Here is a 27,189-nt window from a genome sequence, read left to right as displayed (position 1 = left end):
TATTATAGGCTATTTACATTATTGGCCTCAACGTTTCTGCAAATCATATTTTTTGTGTGAAATGGCTGGTCTGTCGAGTAATTCCTCAATTTAAAGATTTCCCCATTGATGTTTTCTCTTCTGTGAATTTGTTTCTACGTGAACGAAGACCGCGCATCGATGCCGTCGCAGTTATATAACCTCGATCCCGCGTTGGATTAAGGGATTCATTGCGTCGATTAATTTCTCCTGAATTTCTCATTTGAATTATTACAACAACTCAAAAAATGCAAGTGCATCCAACACGTCGTTATCTTTTACTTTCACATTAATTCTACATGTACTATTAAGAGTTTGAATATCTCACTTGAATTATTTCGACAAAAAATAAAATTATCTTGCTGATTTGCTATAGCTTTAGTTTTGCCGTTCACTTCGCTTCCGAGTTAAGAGACCGATTGCGTCGATTAATTTAGCTATTACTTGAATTCTGTTCACATAAGAAATGAAGTGTATTGCTCCCGACGATAGTTTTCCTTTTTACCCTCCTTTTGTCATCGATCCCGGGTTGGATTAAGAGCTTTGTATTTGTTTTATTAGATAGAAAATTGCTTGTTGGCGCATTTGCCGCAATTCTCTTTCTTTATTTTTAAAAACCAGTCTGATGGAAAAAATATTTTTCCCTGCCATATTGAATAAATTAGCCTTAGTAGCTACAACGTTTCCAATATTATCTTGTTTGGTTTTTCTTGTCTTATTTATTGCCACGTTTGAGAAACGTACATGTGAATGGAATGTGTTTGTATAGGTTGTACGATTCAACCACGATGAATGAACGTTTGCGCTACAAAGTCGCCTCTTCGATTCCTCCCCCTCTATATAAGAAGAACCTTCCGTTGTAGTCTGAGTCCAACTGTCTGTCTTTGATCGTGTGTCTGTCTGTCGGTGGTGTTGGACATTGTCGAAGTGATAACCTAGTGAAGGGTATCTGAAAAATATTGGAAAATCTGTTCTCGTGAACATTAATGAGAGCAAGCCACAAACCTGAACGGTGATCATCCACTGCGTCGCCCATTACCCGTGCTCGTGACATTATTTACGACAAATCAGAATTTTCTCCGCTCCAGCAACCCCGTTCTACCCATTTTCTACCCAATGGATTCCAGACGACAGGAGAAAGATTTCCCTCAAACGAAACCTGACGCATGGTTGAAAATGGCTACCACTTTGAATGCTGGGGCAACTGCAATGGAAGCTGAGTCAGCCGCATATTCTGAAGCTACCACCTATTTCAGAGAAGCAGCGGCGGTTATGAGAGCATCAATCACTCCGGGCGTTTCAGTGGCTCCACTAGGCTCTCAGAACATCCTGCAAGAGCCAAACAGAGTTTATTCTTTCGTACAGCCAGCACCTGTTGAACTGGAGAAAGATTCTTCTCCTTAACCCAACCCTGCTGGTGACGCAAGGTTAAATGCGACAACCTTTGTGAAAGCTACACTCGAGGCTGCAGTTATATATATGGAAGCTGTGGCAGACGCAAGGTCAGAAGCGGTCATCTCTGTGAAAAAAGCAGCGGCGTCCATTAGAGCAGCATTCACTCCGGACGTTTCGGCGGATCCAGCACTGATCTCTCAGAACATCGTGAATGAAGAGCCACACACAATTTATTCTTTCGTACAGCCACCTGTTGAGCTGGAGAAAGATTCTCCCCAACCGAACAACCCTGATGACGCAATGTTAAAAGCGTTAACCACTTTGAAAGCTGCGGCAACTGGAATGGAAGCTTTGGCAGCCGCAAAGTCAGAAGCGTTGATCTCTTGGATAAAAACAAATACGTCCATTAGCGCAGCATTCAGTCCGGTCGTTTCAGCGGATCCAGCACTGATCTCTCAGAACATCGTGAATGAGCCACACGCAGTTTCTTCCTTAGAGCCACCTGTCGAGCTGGAGTCGGTTCGAGACACCTTGCATGCGACTGTGATCTCCGAGAAGCTCTAGATGAGGAACTTCTACAATCAGGCTAAAGAATTTCGGAAAAATTCAAATTGCCGTAGCTGTTCTTTGTTTGTCAATGTTCTTTTTTTCGATTGAATTTGCATAAGTCGTCGTACTAAGCAATACAAGATGTAGCTATACGGTCATGAAATTAAATATTTGCTTTACATTTTGTTTTTGGACTGGGGCAGCGATGCAGCATTGCGTCTGCAAGAAATTGGAAGTGAAAAACATTCAAATAATAATAAATTGGTTCCGGTCGTCGGGGCGAACTCTAACGGCTTTTATGGATAGGACGCGAAATCACTCGTGTGCTGATTTCTATGCTACCATGGCATAACTTATTTCAGGCATTTTGGTGTTTAGAGATGGCGCTTGAGTCGGCTTGAGTCTACTTGAATCTCTTAACTCGCATGAAAATTTAATTCTGTGATTATTTCCTTAACTATACAGACTGGCCTCTAAGACAGATTTTCATCCATTTCCATCGTTATTGTGAGAGCCGGAATGGAGCCGGATCGGCTGGAGCAGTTGTAGCTATGCAACTGCAACGTTCTATAACTAAAAACAGGCTGAGAGGAGGGGATCGTCACTGACATTCCTATTAGCTAATCATCGACTGGCAACATCCGGCAGTGGATTTCCATAACAGTGGAGTGGAACAGACTAAATCATGTCTTGGTTTTCATCTCTGAATCAGTAAGAACCTACAAACTATAACAATCCGTTTAGATTTAAGACTTTTATTCAGCAACTGGCCTCTTCGCAAAATTTGTCGGGGTTCAATCCGCTTTGAACGGTTTTGGATTTGACATGTTGTAACTTTTACGCTTGGACTACGACTATGCTTGGCCTGTTGATAACTCCGGATGTTAGTACGATCATTTTCTGCCTTATTTTTTTTTTTTTAAAGTTGGAAGACAACCGAAATCCTTATAGCCTACATTGTCGCCAATACAAAACACCACGCGACGACTTTTGTGGGAACCGGGAGTTGAAATGAATTTTAAAAGTATAACGACGGTGCTGGTGCCGCACACAAAACAGCAGGTATATGTTATTCCTAATTAATCAATTCTATTATAATGACTTCCACGAAATTTAATAACACCACAATATATTTTTGGGCCAAGGTTTATGTTGGCACAAGTCGCAAATCGAATTAGAGGATACACAGAAATTCGACAGCAAAGGCCTTCCCACGGCCCGGCATCGCTCAAACGTTTTTAATCTCTTCGCAGCATCCATCATCGTGACTGAAAACCATCATCGATGGACAATTACTAAACAGGCGAGGCTGTTTTGCTTATTGACTTTGAGAAATGCGGGGAATTTACCAAATTCAATAAGCGATAAATGAAATTGTTTTTGGACTAATGTGAAAATAGCTATGAGCTCTCTAGTTCACGCAAAACTGTCATCGACCCGTCAATTAAACAGGCCGGCCACAGGCCCACAGCCGTTCGTTTCGAGAATCAACAAGTTTAGTTACGAAGAGCAAACTAAAAAGAAATTATCTCGGCGGGAGCAGTCGACAACATAACACCACTATTCACTTGTGTGGCACTCCCTATCGCTTTGTATTCTGTTATGTAAGACTATATACAATCATAGGCTGGCTACCGATTGATAATTTGACATTTCATTGGTTTGAAGGAGATATTTGTCTCTGTCTCCCTGAAACATTATTATTTTACATTTACAAATACTACAAGACTTCAACAACAAAAATGACACAAAACAAATAACATTTACCCTTTGAATATGGGAGATGCTTGACAAATTCATTCAATTTCTTTTTAAATAATTCACCTGAACGATCGGCAGGATCATCATTCCCTCCAATTAATTTTATTGTATAAACAGATGTGTACAGAATAAACAGAAATAGCCTCATGTTCTTTTTGAACGAACGATGATTATTAGTCGCGGGCTATTTCTTCAAAACGTTTTTCTTTTTTTCTCGTGACACACACAAACGATTAAATATGTGTTAAAGGCATATATTCTTTTTCCCACACTAATAAATAACTAGTGTTTTTGTATTGTATGGAACGCCATAGGGACAAAAAATTAACTGCTCCGAAGTTAGCATTAATTTAGTGCTCTCCAAAAATAAGTGCTCAAAATTTAGTGCTCTCTCGCATCCGCCCTCTAGCGGGCGCTGCATGAAAGCCCTGTTCATGCAGTGAATTCATGCAGATTACCGTCATGCAGTCATGCAGAATTGTAATGCAGATTACCAACACCCAATTTTTTTTTTGTTTTCTCGACCCGGTGTGATGGCCGCGGGTGATTTCTCAATTTTTTTCAAGGAACTGGCAGCGCTGTTTCATTTTCCGTGCTGGCGGCAAGAAGAAGCCGAGTTGAGCCGAGCCGGGGGGGGGGGAGCAGCAGCAGCAGCAGCAGATTCAATGATCACGTGTCGCGCCGTTGGAGCAGTCGTGCCGAGAGCTTTGTCTGGACGAGGACACACACACACACACACACACACTCACACACACACACACACACACAGACATGGGAAAAACGTATAAATACATGTGCCTATTCAACTCTACCTGTTTTGATGACGTCGGCGTAGATGGAGTGGTCATTGAGCTCCTTGCAGTAGTTCACGGCTAGATCCAACCGTCGCTCCCAAAGATACTGCTTGCCCAGCCCGCCTACAGTCGCGCACTCGGTACACAGCCAGTCCATGTCGCTATCGTTGAGTTTTTTGGCCGTGTTGGGGGAGAGCTCCACGCAGTCGCCGTGATACCAGCGCGTGCACAGTCCGCACTGCACGGAAAAGTGAGGGCCAATCTCATTTTCCGGACAACACGGATGATTACATAGTAAAGCCTCGTCCTCATCGGCACGGACTTCCTGGATTCAAACAGTAACAAACCAAAAAAAAAGGAACCGTAACGACGACGTAAACGATACAAGAAAAACTTTAAGCCGTTTCGAAGAGGACAGACATGCAGTTGCCAGCCAGCCAGCCAGCCAGCCAGCCAGCCAGCCAGCCAGCCAGTACTCACGCTCTCCATCAACAACGCAAACATAGTTTCCGATTCTCGATCTAGCTAAGTAAAAAAAAAAAAAAAAAAAAAAAACATTTACCATCAACTTCACTTGGGAGGACGTGTTGCCGTCGTCATCCCCCGTCCCTTCTCGTCCCGATTGCGCCCTGTTGACTCGCTGTGTTACACCTAAAATGTTTTGTTCAATTGAAACATTTAGCAAATGACGCACTCACGCCACAATTTTGTTTTTTAGCATTAGTTTACAACACAGAAATTACATCCAAAGTAATCCAAACAACAACAAAAATTTCGTCTTTTTTTCTTTTTCCAATTTTTTTTTCTTAATAAAGGAAGCAGGTATTGTGTATTGTGTTGCAAACTTACCAACCTGAGCGGCGTATAGGTATCCCGAAGCTGGTGGCCTAATACCGTATCTCGGCACGTTATTTACTATGTTGTATAAAATGTCGGCGGCCAAAACATTCGCCGCATAGTTGACCGTCTTCTTGTGCTCAGTCTTCAAGCCGCGACAATAAAAAAACGCATCTCGAGGAATGCCTCGCTCAAACATCTCCGTGATGAAAGCTTTCTGCAACAAAAAAAAAATCGCGAGCATTCAACAAAAGCAACAAAAGCAACAACAAGCATTAGCATTGACTCGAAGGCATTCAGACGAAAAAGCTAACAGTGCGTCGACCGCAGCTTCTATTGCATTCAGCAGCAGGTGCTGCGCCAGCTTGGCTGACGCAGCGGTTTCAGGGTCTTTTTTTTGCCACTAATTTCACTGCTCACGAAAACTTAGTGACCAACAGCAAATCTCTTTCATTGCCTGTTTCATCAACATTGGCTGTGCGGCCTAATCGCACCAAAAAAACTGAATTCCTAAACACGTAAACAATCACAAAAACTCACCAGGTCTTGGTGACCAATGCATACGCTGACTGGCTGGTTCATGGAAACTAGAACAGTGTTGCCCGGCCGGTAGGCGTTAACGATGAAATCTGGTAACATGTTGAGCGTCTTGACGTCGACCGTTTGCCAGCTAGTGGGTTGACTCATCGAGGACTAAGGCGAGCGAGCGCAAGCCGCGCTAGCAAACTTTCTCATAACCAATATGTTTTGCTGGAGGCCGGGACGATTCCCCTCGCCGAAATGGCCAGCTTTACTATCGACAAAAGTTGCAAAAAATAAAAAAAAAAAATTAAACTAGTGCACACCGACTAACGCGCACACACAAACACTTCCGCGCCACTCGGCCATGACAACCACACAACCCTTGTGCTTCCGTGTTTAGAAAGCGCCACCCCCAACCAACAGCACCCTATTCCCGTAGAAATTACAAAAAAAAAGTAAAACACCACAAACAATCACTTACGTTTCGCAAAGTTGTACGGCTTTCAGCAACATGTCGAAATGATTGTCGGCCAACTTTTCCGACAGTCCCGACTTCCGTGCGCACATGAACAGCAGCGTTTTCTCTCTTCTAGTCGCCTCGTGATTTTGAAGTGGGTAGCTGTCCGCGTTGGTGACAGTCACTTCCCAGTATTCTGTGATGATGCGGCTCTTGCATTGCCTACAGGTCGCGGGTTTCGATTTGGCCAACTTGTAAACACGTCGCTCGCAGAGTGAGCAAACGGGTCCGTCGTCTTCCTGGTATTCAGGCACGGGTATGAATGTGTCGGACTGGAGCGCTTCGGCAAATTTTTTTCACTTTTAGTCCGTATTAAAAACTTAATTAAACCTTTCAATATGCCATTCTCTAACAACTTGCCACCTACGTTCGAGATGCCCCACAATGGCGTCTTCCGTACCAATCCACTCGTCGAATTTCTTTTTGTTGAGCGCGATCGTTTGCAACGCAGTCGTCGTTGGTGCCGAACTTGGCAAAGTGCAACAATATCGGAGTGAGAAGAAAGAAAAGGAGGAAAAAAATTATCGTATCGTCTCCACAACAAAAAATTCAACTTTTGCTCTGGTAAAACAAATTAAGAGCTTTATATTCACCTGGCCCGAGCTTTCCTGCTGTACATCAACGATCACATTTGGTGGCATCGGCCAGTTTAAATAGTGATTGGTAGTCACCGCGTTGTACTTCTTGACAATCGAGCCCCAACAGCACTCGATTGGAGCTGAGTCGAGAGACGTTGGTGGTTCTTCATTATCTTCGACCGGCGGTTCTTCATATATCTTCGACCTCTTCGGCCTCCACCGTATTTTCGCCCGGCAACTGCAGCCTTTTGGTTTCTTTTCGAAATGCTTTTAGATCGCTATACAACTCCGGATCTATACCGCAGTGAGAATACGCTGCTAGATGTTCTCTTAATTCCACTTTATTTCTAAATGTTCTCTTTGTGCCAAAAGGTCTGCAATGCGTGTTGAAATTGCATTAAAACAAAGGTGACATCAAACGTCCGTTGCGAAGCACACAATAAAACTTTAACTCTAACGGTAAATGGCTGCTGAGAAAGATGTGAAACCCGTGAATAACTGGCATAGAGACGGATGGACGGGACCCATCCACGATGAACGGGAGGCCATAGGCTACTCTTTTCCACCCGAAATTGGCCTCCGTCCTTTTGCCTTATTCGGCAAAGGCGACGGCATTGGCCGAATGAAAAGGAAAAAATAAATTTGCTGCTGAGAAAGATGTGAAACCCGTGAATAACTGGCATAGAGACGGATGGACGGGAGGACGTAGGGCACCCTTTCCCACCAGAAATAGGCCTCCGTCCTTTTGCTTCATTCGGCAAAGCCGACAGCATTGGCCGAATGAAAAGGAAAAATTATTTTTTACCCTGTCAAACTCGTAGAAAACTGATATTTGATGTAGTGTTGCAGCCAAAAAGAACTCTATTGCCGCCAGACAGTGTCATTTGGCAGACTGAAAATGACAAATGTCATTGTAATTTTTTTTTAAATCCCCCCCCCCTTATTTGCCATTCGAGTAATACGGCCATGTGTGATGAGGAGGAAATGTTTCACTTCGTATGTGCCATTACTTGTTTTTTTTTGCAAAATGGAATGTTATTGCATGGTTTTTTAAACGTTAGCATCGCATACCAACCTTAGCTGCCGATGGAGGAACATTAATTGTCATTCCGACATGTTGCCAATTTGTAAACTGCACTCGACCTGCTCTCATAAAAAACTGTTGGACGGGTTGCTCAAGGGTTTTCCCCCTCGATGCAGCAACGTGTGGTGCCGTTATTATACCGGGCGAAGAAGTGTAGGTTAAATCTCGTCGTCTAAGAAGACTGCTCGTTGTGGGTGAGTACATTCCGAGGGTGCTGCATGTAAGGTTTTTTTTTAACGTTCACGTTATCTCGTGTGCTTGTGCTTGGCATCTACCGGCTTCCTCGACAGTGGAAACTGCTTTGACGTAAATTACAATGTAAAGGCACTTTTTCGATGAAAGAGGTGTGTCGGGATTTGAGTGACGGTGTAACAGGGTGTCAACAATCATTGCCATTAGCAATGGTGTCAACACAGAAGTAATAGAGGCAAAACCGGTCCTTCCGTAAAAGGCCGCCAATGTTTTCTGTCTCTCTTTATAGGGCTTCTCCTTCAATGCCCTCTTCCACTGCAAGAAATTTTATCGTTTTCGGTGTTAACTAACCGATTGTTTCTCTCATTCGACCAATAGAACATGATTTTTTTTTTAATTTTTCCTTCAATCAATAGATTTGTTAACATCCGGAATTGCTGTTTTGTCAAATCCGCCCTTCAAGCAATTTTTTCACTGGAGGAGGTGTGCCTTGACATTGAGGGTAAGCTCCCCGACATCCGCCTTACTTTGCCCACTCTTTTTGATAAATTTGTGAAGTTAATGGTGAAGTGGGGTGCAAGTTAACAAAAGATGGTGAACGTTATGCATAGGTTAGTGGTTCTTTAATTATTTTTTCCTAACGACTTGCATTCCCCTATGTCTTGCTTGTTTGGTGACACGTGAGGTACTGATTTGCCGAATTATTTCTTTGGAATTGCAGTGATTTTATGCAACATGTAGTACAGCTCTTGGATCCATCGTATGGACTTGGCAGGCAGCAGGATGCCCATAAATTTTTCGTCAGACTCCTTCAGTACTGTGCCAAAAAACTGCCCGCGGTTATGCCGGCCGTCTTGCAGGATCAATTTGAAAGTTCCATCTGTGTCAATTGATAATAAGCCCTTGATACATAGGAAACAGGAAAAACGAACTAAAGACCTGAAACTATGTGCAAGACTACTCTTCCGCATCTAGTGACAATTTTACAACGCGAGTCAGAGAGAGAAGTGCGCTGAATAAAATTTTTGCAAATAGAAGTGTCACGAAAATCGTGATATCTTGAGCATCTTAAATAATAGTTTAAAAAATTCCTTTTTGAATGTGATGTAGGTACGAATAAGCTAAATTTTGTGTCAATTATTTTTTTAAGCGCCGAATATACGGGAAGAAGCATTGTGGACGGGTTGGGACTTTATGTTTTCGTGAGATACCAGATGCACAGGCTATTGCATGTCAATAAGATATGCTTAGTTTTTATTTAGATGTCTGTCATAAAACTCTACATATTACATCATTTTTCTGTTATTTATTTGATATTCACAATTTAGTATATTCAAAATAAAATAAAAAACATATATTGTTATTATAACATTTTTTTCTTGTGCATGAACATAAGAAACCTCTTATCACCGAGGAGAAATTAAGTTGCCTTGGCTTTGGGTTATCAATTACTTAAATCGGTTATCATTTAATAAAGATCCGAAGAAATAGTAATGGCAAGGAAATATAGGAAAAGCAAAAGAAAATCATCCTCCCTAATCCCGCACACTGTTTTACCATTTGGCACATATCGCCTGTTCCAACCCACCCAAAGTAATGGACTTTAGTAAATGCTATTATGCCCCAAATTAATGCTCATAAAATAAAAATATTTGTTATTAACGAAAAATAAATTAATAAATGAATAATTTGTACAGTAGACATTACCCACGGCGAGTGTTTCCACACTTTTTTAAAACACGACAGATTACGGGCTAAAGTTGTACCCTCCTTTTCGCGATCACTCACGTTTGAGTTATCGTAAAGAGATGCAATCCTAATGTAGGCGAAAAATAAGCTTTCAACATGATGTTTTTTTAGATTATTGTGAAGCGTGAAGCGTGAAAAGATCTACAACCATGTAATAATCTTTTTTCAATGTAAGAAAACTTGTATGCTAGGGAAGAGCCTTCATTGTTAAGTGGGCTAAGGGAGTTGAAATACCAGAATGATTGTTTTCGTCAACTTACAAAGGATTCCCGTACCCTGCTCAATACACCAAGAGTAATTCATCTACAAAACGCATTTTTGGTGGACGGTATGTTTGTGTATGTTTTAGTGTTGAAAAATGTTTACAAGACCAACTTCGACGAATTCCTTTATTCTCCATTAGCAAGCCAGTTTCTAAGAAAAATTGACGGCATTCCTTTAGCAAAGAGCAATACAAGTTCCTTTTGGCCTCTTTGGGGTCTCATCAAAGGAGAAATAACTCCGTTCCTAATCGGTGTATTTCATGGAATGAGCAAACCAGATGATATTGATGAGTATTTTACCCCTTTCATAAGGAAATGGATTTCATCATGGCAAACGGTGGCATCGACGTAGAATTGTCAACTGGAGAGATGCAACGAGTTCAGATTAAAATAACAGCTTTTAAAGCAGAAAATCTAGCTAAGTCTGCAGCTACCGGAAGAGCTGGCCATACTGCTGAGGTGATTCATTCCGATACAAGAAAACAATTGCATTTACCACTGCTAAACTAATTTTTTTATCATTTGTAGAATTTCTGCTCCAAGTGTACAACGAGAGGCTTCATTTACAAAAAACCAGGAAAGAAACATGGCCGTGTCGTTTTTCCTGTTCATGATGTCCCCCAGCGAACTCAAGAGGGTTTCGACGTCTTTTTTATTAAGTTTACTTCATTCCGTATTTATTAAGTGAACTGCCAAGATGGAAAGCTACTGATCTTAGGGAATTTTTGCTATACACAGGACCCGTCGTTCTTAAGGACGGGTTACCAGCTTCATTATACATTTATTTTCTATGTTTGCACACCGCAATCGAGTTATTGTCTTCTGAACCTTCTCATTTAGATAGAGAATTGGTTATGATTCTTTGTAATCGACTACTCAGCCATTTTGTACAGAAAGCCTCAATAAAGATATGTGGGTGGCACTTTGTCACTATACATGTTCACTCTTTGCTTCATCTTGTATGTCCGTCGTTTCAGTTTACTTGATAGCTTTAGTTGTTTTCCTTTTGAAAACTTCCTTCAGCGGTTAAAAAAAACTCATTAGTAAAAGTGATAAGCCGCTTGCACAACTAGTCAAATGTATGGGTGAAATAGCATATGTGGACTCAATAGACTAATAGCCGAATGTTTCCAACACAAAATGTTTCAATTTTTCTTCATAAACCACAGTGTCGCGGTCCGATCGTGTCTGCTATCCCTTCCAGTAATCAATATGAAATCGCTTTGTATTCTTCTTGGGTAATTTCACGAAAAGATCCGAACAATTGTGTTTTTTAGACAGCGGAGAATTTGTATGCATTTATAATTTCATCAAGGACAAAGACAACACTTTCATAATCGGCCAAAATAGTCTTTTAAATTAAATTCTTTGGCCCATCAATTGTGTGCATGTAAAGTTTTCAAAATCCCTTTCCCGAGTGAACCATCAACATTTGCTGTTTTCCCACTTCTTATGGAATACAAGTGTAGATAATGTATTTTTACCTGCCAGCTTCACAATTTAAATCACCAGCAGCGAATTTAGTTTCAAGCAGAGTGGGTTACAATTTCATTGCCCCTGTCATTGCCCCGGCAATCCACAAGCTGAGTGGCTAGAAGACAAAAATTGTTTTAGGTGAATTTGGAGAACAAAGCACGTAGGAAAATGCACACTGTACATTTCTGTTCGTCAGTTAGCCAACAAAATGAAATCCTAACGCCATGACACTTTGTATTTACATTGAAGAAAAAGAAAAAAGACAATAGACAGATTTTTATTCAGAAAACTAAGTGGAGTATGCTGCCACGTCAATGCAGTGTGCGACAGTGTTTTCTATGCAGCTACTATGCCCAATACATCTAAGGAAAACCAATGATTAGTATTCACCCTAAGCGATCTGTGTTTGTTCATAGTATCCATTTATTATATTTCATCAGTAATATTTGAATATATCTATTTAATTCACAGGAACTTATCACGCAACTCTGTGATTTTAATAGATCCCATCAGGTAAATTCCGTAGAACGCACCCCAAAAAGTAAAAAAAGGAATTTTTTCATAATCACAAAACCACAATCAGAAGCAGTTGCAAAAGCAACAATCAATCAGTTTAAGTCACCAATTTGAAACCGTTACCACTCCATACAGTACGATTCGGCCAAAAACAATTTTGAACTTTAGGCCGAATGATCTTTTGACGATATACGATTCGGCCTGTTGAAAAAATTGAATGATTCGGCCTGTTGAAAAATTGAATGATTCGGCCAATTATTTAAAAAAAAAAAATTCGGCCATAGGCCTTAAATTTATGAGACGATTCGGCCGAAAAATTATTCGCCAAGTTTTTTGGCCGAATCGTATTAGGGTTATCAGACGATTCAGGGCTGTTCAGGGCTATTCAGATAATAGGGCTGTCAGCCATTTTACCTTTTAGGTTTATTTGAGCAACTAATTTTTTACACTTAATTTTCTTAATGGAGTAGTCTAACATCCTGTGTTGCCATCAAATTTGTGTCCAAAATTGCCAATCAGCGTACAGCAGCTTAAAAACGCTGTACGCTGATTGGGCCATTTTGGACACAAATTTGATGGAAACGTGGATGTTTGACTGCTCCATTGTACAACGTCGACCCACAGCACCAACAAATTATAACTTGCAAATGAAGCACTGAGACATTATAAAGTATGGATAGACGTTCAGAGTGTTCCGAGTGTTCATCCAAGGCAATTAGTAAAATTCAAACTAGAATGTTGACTATTATAGACCAAATTATTGGCGGCAATCCTCCGGCCTTCTCCTTCCTTCAATATAATGGTTGCCAAATTAAAATTTTTTTTGGCCGAATCGCACAAAGTCAATAATTTCTCATTCGGCCACCACTCAATTCAAGAATAGAAAGAAGTCTGATCAATTGGCCGAACGGTATATTTTTTAATTAATTACTCGCCATTTTTGGCCGAATAAAAAACATAAAAACAAGGCATTGGCCGAATTGTATATTTCAATGTATTTTTCCACTCATACGATTCGGCCTTGGCCGAATAAAAAACTCAGAAAAGCGGCCACAATTCTTTGTTTTTTTATTCGGCCAGGCCGAATCGTATTTTTTTGGCCGAATCGTACGGTTACCGTTTATTTACTGCCTCACAATCATATCATATTTTTCACACTAACAAAGACAATCCTTCTATGTTGCTTTGAAAAAGGTACCCTGCTGGAAGTACGTTTTCTACAGAAGCAACACGGTATGTTTACTGTTTAACACCTGTTCTCTACATTTGTAAATAATAATTTATGAATTGTTTTAGGTATGGCATCCAAAATGAATCAAAGTGTATCAGTGTGGCATCCAAAGTGTATCAGAAAAGCTTCTGCGAAAATAATAAAAAAAATTACATGATTTATTTCAAATTGAGAAGTGTCACCATAATATTTAGTAATTGGAGCTTCACCTGATGAACTTTTTCATTGCAAATGTCACGGAAATGGTGTTCTTGAGAGGAACTGCTCGTGGGAATACCGTGACAGTAATAAATTAAGTTAAGTTGCTGAATCTCATAGTGATTTCTTCTTATCATTCAACCAAGATAGCGATGCTTTTTCGTTAAAGAAAAAGCATCCTTATTACTATCTAATTCAACAGCAGATGATCGTGATTTTTTCTCTATTTGGCGTGCTTCTTGTTTTCATTGAATGTGATATTGCTGTAGTATATGTTCCTGTTGACAATGAAGTTTGTCGTAAAATTAAGTCAAACATAAATACGTACATGTTGAAAGTCATGTTACCACAATAGGTTTCCGGGAATTTCGTAAAGAGTGATTGGGATAAGGTTAATATCAATTCTGGTATGTCTTTGGATATTGTGATAGAAAGTGAATGCTGTGCTGTCGAGTCAGAGGTACAAGAGAGTGCAGTAACTATTCATTGAAATGACTTTTCATGTTACCAAAATGTGTTAAAGGACAAGGAAGACTTCACATAGAAACATTTCACAAGTCGTATGTCATGCCACATAGAAAAATATTTTTGATTCATGGAGAAACCGGAAAACAGCAAATTTTCGCGGAAAAATTGCTTTAGGCGCAATAATTTAGCCAGACATAATGTTATAAAGATAGATTGCGATCTCTCATCTATGAGTATGTAAGAACTTTTTAAAGCCATTGAAGCGTGCATCCAAAACCGCTGTCTTGAGAAAGATATGCGGCTGAGAAAACGATCCAAACGAATTCAAATGATGAAAAGCGGGCACCAAGGTTGTGGATGGAGACATAGAAACTTACATGGAGGCCACGGTTTGGTTCTCGGAGACTTCTTTTTAGTTGTCTGGATGAAAACTGGAGTTATGCGCCTTGGAGCAGTATTTGCAACGAATCTTGGAAGGGCATTCTTTCAAATTAATTGTGACTCGTATAAGCAGTTTAAGTACAGGTTGGTTGCTTTCCCGATACAAGTTTGGTGCAGTAAACGCAGCGTTGCTTCTTCTTTGTAGATTGAGGGGCTCCGCGAAAAGCATATTGTTCTTTTTAAAACCTGTCAAATTCTTGTTGGAATGCTGTTCGAACGGAATATCGTACAATATCTCGAGTTCTCATTTTGTCACCACCTCCAAATCCTCTAGAGTCCATTCTGTAGTCCCATATTGCCAAGCCAATTTACGACGTCGGTCAGACAAGAGCTTATTCAAGAGAATGCAAACGAGAATCAGCCGTTTTGCCAAAAGCATCCGAGCCTCTGATGTGCGATTCCAACAGGTCAGCAAAGATGTGTAAACTTGCACAATCAGTTAAGGCTTCGCCATGTTATAAAGCTCTCGCGTCTGGGCAGCTCAGATACTATTATTTTGACCGAAGCGATCTTTCGTTGTTTTAGAGTGAGGTCTGACAGTGCTGCTTTGGGTGGGCCCTTCAGTCGAGAGTTTAAGACGTTGAACTCCGTGTCTCCGGTGTAGGTAGCTTTGTTGAACCTCAAATTCAAATACGTCCCAGAAGGCACGCCAATAATGTAATAAGTGTAAACACTAACGTCAAATTCTGGAAAATCAAACTTGGGAAGGTGGGAAGAGCTTTATTTACTGTAGAAATTGGAGGATTTTGTACTGGTGAAATGAGCGAAGGTTAAATTGAGACAATAAAGTTGGAGAAAAAGGGTGAGCAAAAAAAAGACAGCGTAGTTATGAAATGTGGGAGGTGGAGGCGAGAAAGAAATGAAAATATAAAAAATCCTAAGTAATGCAACAGAAAGGGGTATACAGTGTGAGGAAGAAAGAATGTAAAGATTGTACTGTTTGAAATGCAGTACGGTATGTGTAGTTCAAAATTATATTTTTCTTTTAATTCTAAATTTTTTTTCCATTTCATAAATAATGGTTCTGTCAAACCAGAAGTGTATGAAATGCGGAATTTGCAGAGAATTCATGCAAATTAACAAGGGCAATCGTTTGATGTTTTTTTATGTCCTTGAAGAGCGACCATAGTTTTCTTGAACTATCAATTGGTTATCAAGAAATCCATTCGAATATGGTTTTTATTCAAGATCAACTATAGGTGTTACCCGTCAAGGCGACGATGAATATTTGCAACCGAGAAACGATTGAATAGATCAGAAAAGCACTTCAAAAGAGGATTCTCTCATAGAAAAGAACTGAAAGTAGCTAAAGCTGCTAACTCCATTGAAACTAACCTAAACTAACTCCATGGTACCCAGCAATCAAGCGACTTTATTATTGTACCTACCTGTAAATGGGCAAGTTTTTAGCACACATAACGGAAAGAAATTTTTCGAAAATTACCAGATAATGTAAAAGTGCAGCAGTTAGCTGCGATACATTCCAGTCGAATTCCTTTTACAAATTATTCTATGACAAATTTCCAATCTTCTTAAAAAAAGCGGCAGTGTCATGTTTAGTAGAGGAACCAAAAGACGGAATCATTTGGCTGATTCCATTAGCGCGTACGATGCGGTTGGCTAGATCTAAGTCCCACTGAACACCATCAATGATCAGCTGAAGGACCGATGCGTAAGGCTTTCCGCGTTAGTCGACATATTGCATAGCTAGTGTAAAATTGTAAGTTAAAAAGTCTCGGGTGAGGAGATATGTGCAAGATCCAACAAAATCAAAGTGTTGGCCATCGAACGTTGTAAAGTGCTGAAGTACCACAAGGTGAGCAGAACCTGCACACATGAAATTTGTCTAATAGTCTGAATTGATTTAAGCAATTATTTAATCATATTATTCTCTTAAACGGAGGTAATAAACTTGAAAGTTGTTGTTGCCTATGTAAGTAGGAGAAAACCAGGTCCATTGTACTGTTGTTGGAAGACTTGAACATCGAAAACAGTTAACGGAATTTCTGAATATCGGGCAGTTCATGGAAAGTGTAGTTTAATCCAGACTAATCCAAGGGAAGGGAAGTTCCAGCTCAATTGATCCCAATACTGGATTGTAACGGAACATGGTTCTTGTAAAGTGTGTCTCATTTACACAGAGACAAAACACACGACACATAGCATCTGCTTCAATCATTAGCTCACCTAACGCCAAATAATCCATAGTTCTCAAAGACTTTACTAATCGACTGAAAGCTGCGGCTGCCTCACTTTCAGCTCCTTCCTAGATTTTCCAAATTTTTCCGTCGCAATGTGACGATATTTTGTTTAAACGTACCTCGGTGTGTTGGCACAGGCTCTGCAAAGTTAATGGCCATTATGGCAAACTCAACTTATTTAACTTTCGCTGGAAAGCTAAATGCTTTTCGTGCCAATTGTTTAGACGCCAGTGCTCGGACGAATTATCTTTGACGAAATCTTGAACACGCGAACGGAACTGCGGTGTTTTTAGAAGTAGCAATTGAATGATGAAACAGCAAACTTGGGCTTCGTTACCTTCCAGGGGACGCCTAGGAATGAAAAGCACGTTAATTAAGAAAATTCAATTTACTATGAATTATAAATACTCACAAAGCCAGACAGAGAACGAGTCACTCAATAGTCACGACGTTATATTGCCACACCATTTCGTTAAGCACGTCAATGCACTTGTTAACGTGTTGACCTTTGCCAGATACAATACAATGCCAATAAAAATACAGAATAATCGTGGAAAAGTCTTTATTGAAACATAGCGTTAATGGTGAATACATCGCAATGTATCCTTTGAATTGCCACAGTTTAACATGCATGTCGTCACTGCATGAGGCCAGCAAACCAGGAATGCAAGGATTCCAGACAACTAAATTGACATCTTGTAACCATAACTATCGTCTGGCTCGTATAAAGTCCACTGTGAGTTACTTGCTCCGTCAGCGTCAAGAAGTGTTACCTTTTCGAGCCGATTTGAGGTTGATCATCAAGCTCTGAGGCAAAGATCTAGGTACGAAGTCACTTTCCATGGCGCATCAACTACTCTGGAGTCTTCAAATTGGTTTCGTCTAACTTGCTGCGCACCAACGAACGACGCGGATGCTACCCCCAACTGCCTTCCAATATCCGTGAGCTTGGACGACGCCGACGGTAAAACGTTGGCTTTGTCTCCCACGAGCGACACATTTACGTATTGGACAGCTACTTTTAGAGCCTGCAGGACAGTCACTATGCTTGTTGTTCACCTCCAATTCCAAGCTATTCCCTTCGTCAATTTATATTGTTTCTTGGAGAGGTAATAAATGTGTGACGTCCAGTTCAAATTTCCCTGCGGTCTTGTGTACAAGGCTCATAAGGTCGTTTTGTGTGTTGACTGTCCTTATTTTCAAGCTTTGTTTCGAAGCAGTTATAGGGAGACGTTGACGGGTACAATCACCGTTGTCGACATACCGTATGACATATTTGTTGACGTGATTGGCTATCTGTACACGGGCATGATTCCCCCGCGATATTGTACCCCGAGTGGTTTTGACGACCTTATTGTATTGTCCGAGATTGCGAATCACTATGCCAGTGAGAGTTTGTTAACCTTTTGCGGCCGACTCATCATTCCTAAACTGGATTTGGTCAACATTGTGTCATTGTACGATTGGTCGAAATCCGTTAATATACCCCAAGTGGAAAAAGCGGCGTTGACGTTCATGGCCAATAAGTTTTCCGACATGTGCCGTGATCCGGAGATGGTTGAGTACGCACACGTCAACACAGCAACTTTCCTGTGGGTGGCCGAGGAGTTCTTTAATTACTTTAAAGGTAGTAAGTGAGTCGCTACCCAGAGATAGACTGTCGTAACCACTTTCAATTCTGATGATGTTAGTGGCAGAGGTCTTCCCTTCGTACGCTATCTTATGGTTTTCAACATAACTGTGTGTGTCTCTCATTTCCACTTCTCTGTCTGTTGGCAAGGATGTTTTAATTTTTAGTTTAGTAGAGGTAGTTTCAGATTGGTTTATACCAGTACGTGCCCTCTGCCAGGTGGTGAGTGATTCGTTACCCAAAGTCCAACTGCAGAAATTTCGTCTAATGTCCATCTTATTGTTGGTGTTGTATTACCTTCTCATGGTTTTCATCTTTACTTTGTATGTTTTTTTTTACTGCTGCGTGTTGACGGGGTTTTGTTTTTAGTTCATTACAAGAAGTAACAGATTGGTTTAAACCAGTATGTGGTGACATACAGTAGAAAATTTTTTTTATTAATACACAGTAGCGTTTCATGGAATAGCTTACTTTGTCGTTGCTTTCGTATTGTTGGTGTCGCTTGTTGTTATTCTTGTGCTAACTTTCCGTTGTTGATGATTGGCTGAATCATTTACAGCTTGTCCTTTCAGTAGGACCCCGTGGTCAGGAAAACTACATACATGTAGTGTGGTGTTCATCAAAGCTTAGCTGTTAGCGAACTATAAACCGTGAACGTTTTCCCTAATTTGACGGTACTTCACTTATCGTCATTATTACCGTGTAAATGACAGGTTAAAATACCTCAAAGGTTGTCGTTAGTTTCCCATTTTTCACAGCGCCTACTTCTGAACTCTCCATCACCCCCTTGAAACATTCAAAAAAGGAAAGCACGTCGTTTGAGAAATGTTAGATTAGCAACCGGCGAGAGAGAAGTGATAATTCTTTTTTGAGTTAATTGCGCGTTTACTTGCGAACAAGCAGGGAATCGGAGAATGTTGCATGCAACTGTTACTGGTGCAAGTGACAAAAAACCAACCTAAAAAAAGGACAGCCGATTGCGTGTTCTTCATGGATACATTATTATCCAATGTTACGATAAATCGTTAAGTAGCAGTGTCTCCTTTTGTTCCCTGTATAATCGTGTGCTACATTTTTGAAATGTGGATCTCACAATGAAAAATTATGTAACTCGATATGAATTATACTATTGTTATAATAAAATAAATTTCTAGTCATTCCGATATCTTGTCGCGGAGTCTACAGGTGACTTACTTTCGATGTTTCTTCCAACTGAACGTAGCGGAATGAACCTTGAGGTACTAGTTATCGATGCCGCAACGTTGCCGTTCTCTAGCGCAATGAAGAACATTATCCATTATAAATTTTGAACGATGTCAACGATTACGTGCAAGCTCGTTCAATAAATTCACTGCTGTAACGTCGCAATGGCGTTATGCTGAAACGAAAAAAAAATGATGTCGTAGGATGACCCTGCTATGGAAAATTGCTTATACCACCTCAGTCAAGGGTTTTTTATATAGAATAGTTGATGCTTGTTGTAAACGGACAGAATGTTATTCCCGTGCAGTAAGCAAAAATTTCAAAAATTAAAACTCAATTTTTTGAATTAATATTAAAACTCAATATTGGCGTAATGACTTAGGGCGGGGCTGCATTGGAATAAGGGAAATCTTAATCTGTCCGTATAAAAGTCGCGCATTCCTAGACAAACGCAGTCTGTCATTTATGTGTGTTGGCGCCCTTTGCTCTTTACCAAGGATTTCTTCACGCGGCTTTCATGGTGGGTGCGTTTCTCAAGCAATGGATCGAATTGTAAAAGAAAATGTCTTTTCATCACTGTTCAAAATAGTGTTTTTCCCATACCCACGTTTGGGTTGTAATTCTCGTTTTTTGTTTTATTCCTTTTGCAGTGCTCAACAGCTTTAGACCAGGTTTCAACAGTTACATCATCTCATAGTTTCTATCTACAATTTTCGATTTTTTAAAATGTTTGATGCCTACCATCAAACGTATCGGATTCACTAGCAGTTTTTGGCGTCCAACACTGAAGACGGCAGTTACTCAAGTCCATTTACGATTGATTACTTTCCAATTCCCGTGTACAACGCCACGACGTTTGTCGTTTCCCTGAGCCACACCAGGCTCAGGTTTGGATTTAGAAATTCCATTTCTTTGATGTGCAGTGCGACGTCCACCAGCGCTAGCGCCGTGCCCAATTGGCTACCGCGGGATGTCTGTTTGGAGGGTGGTGACGAAAACATGGTGCGACTTCATCCGTCATCCACTACTGAAGGAAAATGGGGCATATCATTTTGGGAAACCAAAATCAAGAATTCCATAGTCTTACTGTTGCAGTTTAACATTGATCGGATTTCGCTGCCGCAACACCTCTATCGCCTGCTCCAGTCTCAAGCGTTGTGTGACGTAACCTTTTAATTTCACTGCGGCAGCATTTACAAGGCGCACAGGCATGTTTTGTGTGTTGGCAACGAGCACTTCCACGCACTGTTCCGCAACGACCCGCAGGATTCGGCCAATGACACGATCGAGATTGCAGATATTCCTTGCCAGCTCTTCGTTGACATGCTCAACTTCCAGTACACGGGTGCCCTTGCTGAACGCTATTGCTCTGTTGGTGGTTTCCAGTCCCTTTTCGAAATGTACTCGTTGGCCAATCGTTATGTCATTCACGACTTGCTCTCATACTGTTTGGGTCGACTTGTTGCCCAAATTGATTTTGAAAACGCTGCAAAGCTTTGGGGTTACAATCTTTAGAAGTAGCTGCCCTAGCGTTTTATGTCTAAATACCCTGAGCTGATGTGTAGTTTGCCTTCAACATTTACCTTTGTGCGTGATAATCCCGCAACATTTCTCCAGGTTGCAAACGATATATTTCGCCACATAAACAATTAGGTGTGGTATGCCTAGTGAAGATTTGATTTTGTTTTCTTTAAGTTTCTTTCAATCTTTCAATCTTTGCTGTTTCAAGTAATCGTATCGAACTCGTCAGACTGGAATATGAAATTTTTGGGTTTTTTTTTAGGTTTTATGCTTCTGCTTTGTAATTGTCTACTCATTGTAGTGTGAAAGAATGCCAATTGAATAAAGACTTGTTTTGTAATGCGTTGATTTCCTTACTTGATCTCCCACTCGATAATTTTAAAACTGTGTTGAAGGCGAGATTGCATTTGAATAGATAATGTTGTATGATTTTGTGCAGTTCCGAGTCGTGTAACCCATACTTTGATGGCAGTGTTACTTCAAGTCAGTCTACCGTGGAGCTCTTCTTTTGGCATCATTTAATTTTAAGAAGCGTAATACGGCACCAAGATAACTAATCCATTTCATCAAGGTTGATCGTGCCAACACTTTTGTTTTTCGACGCTGTTGGACGATTGATAGCTCACAAAAGCCTTGTCATTGTAATGTTTTCAAAGTTGTTTCCCATCTATTAACTGTGCAATCGTTTCACTCGTGATTTATTCCTACCAGTTTCATTCGCGGGCCTTAATTGTTTTTTCGTTTATTTTTGGGTGCATTAGATTGCGATTTGACCGTGATAGTGAATTAACGCTGCCAGGTGCGCAATGAAAAACGGGAGTGTTGGTGCGGTAGATTTCCGTGGATGGGGGGTTCATTTGAAAAGTGGAGAAAAGCTAGTTTGTGAGCCAAAGAACCGGAGTTCTCTTGGTTTACATCAACGAATTCGTTCTAAAGCGAAATAAAATGTGATGATTAGCATTGTCCATTACAATGGTAGTCTAATTATTTACTCGTAATCGCATTCTTGAATTATGAAGCTTTCATCTGCTGCAATGGCTTCAATTAATTCTGCATTTTTCAACAAATGTGAAGAGAGGACAAGTGGAAGCATAGGCACGTCCAATCCATCCAGAGACGAATCATCAATTTCGATTAATTCAATGTCTTCCATTGGTCCTGCATTATTTGCCAACTGTGGAGATGGGACCGGTGGAAGCAGAGGCTCGTCCATTCCATCCTCAGACGAATCCTTAGCTTCCATGGACTGCAGTAGCTCTCCCAACTTTGCCTATTAAAAAATTAAAATTTCAATTTTAATTTTTAAAATTTTTGTGTGCTTTAAATTCTAACCATATGATTATGCTTTACCACGGAGGATGAGAAGAAGGAGGAACATCGCTTCATAAGCCTCTACAGGAAAAAGTGACTACCTCAGTGTCCCTTTCTGAAAAGTTGCCAGATTGCGGAAACTGGACCTGAGACCCCACCTTGCCAGTTCTAAGAAACGACGTATTGGTGAAAGTCCCGAAGCGACCAATACCCAGCCCTTGATTCCAACTTTCACCACCAGGGACCCAAATCAAAACAACAATTTTCTGCTGTTTTTTTTTCTTAGAACTGGCAATGTGGGGTCTCAGGTCAAGTTCCCGCAATCTGGCAACTTTTCAGAAAGGGACACTGGGGTAGTCACTTTTGTAACTAGTCGATGTTCCTCCTCCATCTCTTCCTCCGTGGCTTTACGAAGATAGCGAACTCTTCTTCCCCAATTAAATTTCGTGACATTAACTCGATGGCAGCGCGAATGGTGTCATCTGTTAATGCATCAGCTTTTCTGTAGTACTTTAACATTATTTCGCCAAATCATGACGAATGCAATCCTGAGTTATGCTTACATAACTCGTGCCATTTTTTTACGTATATCGTATATCGTCGCAATACTGACAGATATAGTGATCAAATTGACTTATGTTCCCCTTGTACGTTTTGCTAATATCATGTTCCACCAACTTGTTTAGTGGTATCATGAGATTTGAATCTAATTTCAAAATGTCAACTAAAAAGAGAAAAATTTATTACACAGATAAATAAGTTATAAAATTTATATAACTACTTCGGTGTTGTTTTATTAGTAGCCGTATTTTGGAAATGTTGTGTGCAATTTTTGCTTTTCTGTCAAATGCATCCATTGCGCAAGCAACAGCCATCTTGTAGACAGTTGCCTTCGTTTTGTCGTTAGCCTGCTACATTTACAATGACAAGTTGATAGTTTTTTAATTAGAAATGTATAATCTTCTAAGAAATACTTACAGAAAATATAGTTCGGTTTTCTTTATTCATAGTGTTCATTAAATGCACTCTTACGAATCCACTCTGATGTATTAGCAAAACATCCAACAGGAGTAAAAAACGAAACGAAATGTCTTTTTATACGGAGCTTCTCAATCTCAGCTTTAAGTATTTTAATAGCATTAAAATGACCAGTTATCTACACATAATATTTTATGAGATTAATCGTCTCCGTAAAAACTTAACAAACGAATTATTAACCTTATTTTATCCTATTATCATACATTCATTGTATCATCACGAGCTTGAATGTGAAAAAAAAATTGACTCACACGTTGTGAATCGTGGACCAACCTAAAACAGCGTAGACTACCCAATGCTCAGTCGATCTGTATTCTGTAAGAATTTTTGGTAAACGACTTTGCCAAACCGTGGAATCCTGAATTCCTGTTATTGCAAATGTCCGTCGGTAGCTTCAACCTCAGCGTAATGTTCAACTTAAAAATGTATTGATAGGCAGGTGCTGAAAGCAGAGGTCATAGCAACCAACAGCGTAACATACACGACATGCAATCGAAAGGTGAGACAATCATTGTGAATTGAAAAAAATGAATGTTGCGGCATTGCTTGACATTGCATACCGTTTCTTTAAGAACGTTAGAATTAGTCAAGGTGTAGAGGGCAAACTGAGGAACTGTCCGGGAAGTTCAAACTAAAAAACAAGACACCTTGTTTCACAAGTCTCTAAAAAAAACCGCAAAGACTGAAGCATTGGAAAACGCAATAAAAAAGGGAGGTTCCATAATTCTGGCTGCAGTCGCGCGCGTGTACGTCTCGTCACGTTTAGAAAATGGGCGTGTCCTTGATTATTCTCTCCCGCAGTTGGGCCAAAGTGCCCTCGTCACGAAACCACTGGCAGCCGGTAATCTCTTCAATGCTGTGGCGCAGCCTAACGTCGGTCGTCATCATGCCGTCAATCAGTGAGCGGGCCGGCTCGCTCACCGTCTCGCAGTGAGCTTTGAATGCACCTTCGTTTGATGGAAGTCCATATTCTGAAACAGCGAGGCAATGTAGGGGATAAATTAAGACAGAAAACATTAAGTCTGGGCTGGACGCGGCTGAGCCGGTGACTAATCGTTATGACCTCCTTCTTCATAGAAAACAAAAAAAAAACAAAAAAAAAACAAAAAAAAACTAAACCGACTAAGAAAACACTGTACGTACGCTCCGTGGAGGTGGAGAGGCCGGTGTGATGGGCGCGGGCGCAGGCGGGATGCCAGCCAAACAGCATGTAGTGCAAGACGACTCCCAAAGTCCAAACGTCCACGGCCGGCGTGTAGGGATCGGCGTCGTCGTCGTCCAGCTGGCGTCTCATTTCCAGGGCGATGTACCACTCGCTTCCGCAATAGGTTGTTAGCGACGAGGGACACGACATCAGCTTCGCGAGTCCAAAGTCGGCAATCTAGTCAGTCAGTAAATCGTGACGTTAACATGCATCGGTTAAGTGATAGCGACTTTAAAAAAATAAATTGAGACACGGAATAACATTTAAAAAATTACAATACGGCATCGTTTACGCGTTGAAATGCAGGTTATTTTTACTTGGATGAGTGCCAGCATTTCGTTGCTTGCCAGCAACACGTTGTGGGGTGACAGGTTGCGGTGGACAATTGGCGGTGAGCATCCGTGGCAGTATTTGATTGCCGAAACCATTTGAATGAAAAAATATTTGGAATTCATCTCAGACAAGTAATTGCAGTTGTACATTCGCTGCTGCAAGTCACCGCCGCCTAGGAACTCCATTGCGATGAACGTTCTGTTAGCTGGCCACTGGTCGGCCGAGTCAAACATCTGCCACAAAAAAAAAAAACTTTGCAATCACATGCGCAGAGCGACAGCTAACTGATGCAACCGCAAATTCCATTTTGCATTTGTCACACGCTTTGAGGTTGTAAGCAATGCAATAGCAGACCTTAACGATGCAGGGATGCTCCAGTTGAGATAGACAAATGATATCGTTTCGTAACGATGAGACGCCTCGTGGGTTTACCATAACACTTGCAAACAGACTCCCTCGGGTGTTTGCGTGCACTGTTTTGATTGCGGCAATTACGCACGTGTCTGTAACGATTACCCTGCACACCTCACCGTAAGCTCTGGGTCGTCAAACAATAGAAATGTTGAAACAACTAAGATGTGGCGCCCAAATTTCGGCAAAGTTGCATAACCAAACTAACCCACTAGACTCCACGTTGAGGACAAAAAACTTGCTGTTGAGCGGTGATATCCCAAATATAAATGTGAGCTATCGTGATAGGTGAAACTAGCTGTGCTGTTGGCGGAACAGAGGCTGATCAGGCTGCCATGGTATACTTGAAGCTTGCGAAGGTGTGGGACACGCACGCCGTCAACAAACGTCCCGTTCCCCGATAGGCATAATACAACCGTAACATCGCTATCCACAGCTTTTTCTAGTGTGCAATGGTTGCGGCTAATGCGCTGGAAAAACGAGTTGTCAAGTAGAGTGGCGGGGACGACCACGGTGCTGCAGGTGTTCCGTCTAACTGTGGCAACGTTTCCGCGCTCTACACGCCTAGCCCAGTATAAAAGTGCCACAAAATTGTCTGTGTAAATTGCATTACAATGAAATTATTTACCTAAGCGGCACGGCAGGTACAGTGTTAGAACCGTTCCATACTATCCACCCCCACAACGTGCCGGCGTGGACATTATCAGCAGAGCTCGAAGAGCTTGGCTTACCTAACGTCGACAACGCCATGCTGTTTACCTTGATTACTTTTAGCCGATGACTGCCACGCGATGTTGGTATTCAATTGCAATGGCGCTGGTCGATTTTCAGTTTTTTTGTATTGCTTTGGAATGTTTCTTATCAGTTTAGATGTAGCAACAGGTTGAAATGTGCTCGAGCTACGGGAGCTGTTGGGCGCCGGCGTGTCAGTCGGTAAGAATGAGGATCTTGCTTTGCAACAATCAAACTATACATATATGTACGGGTGGGGCGTGAAGGACTCTGGCCAGAGTTGCCGGTTCGTTACACAAAGAGACTAAAGTGGCGCTTCAATCTGGATTGGTGTTGCCAGAGCCGGATTCAGGCGGTGATGGCCGCAGCATGATGCAATCAGACGAGCATGCTGATTTTCAATGTCCCAACTTTAAACTCAACGATGGATGGCATGCAATAAACAAATCCAGGAAACGTTAACGGCCGACTTGAAGTGTGAAGGGAAATCATTGTCATCGAAACACAAACGATGTCACTTGGGTAACTAGTAAGATTCCGCTGTATAAATCCAGCACACCAAAGGATGTTGGGTGTTCGGGGAACGTCATTGGCGAGAACGTCAAGTGCTAGTAATAGATCCGATTCAAAATTCTATAATCCACAAATGAGTGCTACAACTGTTAACTAAAAGCGCATCACACATAACGATAAACCAGCGTGGTTGTCCTACGAATTACAGCTGTGACTGTTATCAGTCGATGGCTTTCGGAAGACTCTGACCGTTTTCTTCGATTTCCTGTAAAAGGTTGAAGGAACGTACGAGGTTATGGAACCAAATTTTTTTGGCTGTGGAAGTAACATACTTGAAATTTGACTGCTGCCGACAGTGTAGAACGCCAAATTTTCGATTTGTTAAGAACAACTGTACATGGGAAGGCTGTCCTGTCGTTGGTGCGGACTCAACATCTCAAAACATTTCAACCACAATCAAATACCTCAATCAATAGTCAAAAACTGTGTGAGGGCCAATTAAC

The 27,189-nt window shown here is 41.0% G+C and overlaps 2 protein-coding genes across 4 annotated transcripts; both read right to left on the bottom strand.

Moving 5' to 3' along the window:
* Positions 1-1,781: 1,781 nt before the first annotated feature.
* On the bottom strand, positions 1,782-23,550 carry LOC124327540. Of its 3 annotated transcripts, XR_006916167.1 has the most exons (4): positions 22,495-23,550; positions 14,776-14,785; positions 14,614-14,617; positions 1,782-1,795 (listed from the first exon to the last, which is right to left on the bottom strand). XR_006916167.1 is itself a non-coding variant. In XM_046786509.1 (3 exons), the coding sequence occupies exons 1-3, from the start codon at positions 22,528-22,530 to the stop codon at positions 22,056-22,058; spliced, it is 351 nt and encodes a 116-aa protein (XP_046642465.1). In that variant the 5' UTR covers positions 22,531-23,539; the 3' UTR covers positions 21,195-22,055. The 3 variants fall into 3 exon arrangements, 2 of the variants coding, with proteins under 2 accessions (XP_046642465.1, XP_046642466.1); XM_046786509.1 differs by lacking the exons at positions 1,782-1,795; positions 14,614-14,617; positions 14,776-14,785 and adding exons at positions 21,195-22,074; positions 22,137-22,414 and having other exon boundaries at positions 22,477-23,539; XM_046786510.1 differs by lacking the exons at positions 1,782-1,795; positions 14,614-14,617; positions 14,776-14,785 and adding exons at positions 21,195-22,074; positions 22,137-22,414 and having other exon boundaries at positions 22,495-23,538.
* A 705-nt stretch (positions 23,551-24,255) lies between these two features.
* On the bottom strand, positions 24,256-25,215 carry LOC124326927 (ovarian-specific serine/threonine-protein kinase Lok-like). Its single transcript, XM_046785643.1, has 3 exons — positions 25,015-25,215; positions 24,637-24,874; positions 24,256-24,464 (listed from the first exon to the last, which is right to left on the bottom strand). Exons 1-3 carry the CDS (start codon positions 25,213-25,215, stop codon positions 24,256-24,258), a joined length of 648 nt encoding a protein of 215 aa, XP_046641599.1.
* Positions 25,216-27,189: the final 1,974 nt, after the last annotated feature.

Source organism: Daphnia pulicaria, chromosome 2 (assembly GCF_021234035.1).
Source record: "Daphnia pulicaria isolate SC F1-1A chromosome 2, SC_F0-13Bv2, whole genome shotgun sequence".
In the NCBI taxonomy this organism is placed as follows: Eukaryota; Metazoa; Arthropoda; class Branchiopoda; order Diplostraca; family Daphniidae; genus Daphnia; species Daphnia pulicaria.
Note: the sequence above shows the minus strand (reverse complement) of the source record. Positions and strands in the feature narration are given on the sequence as shown.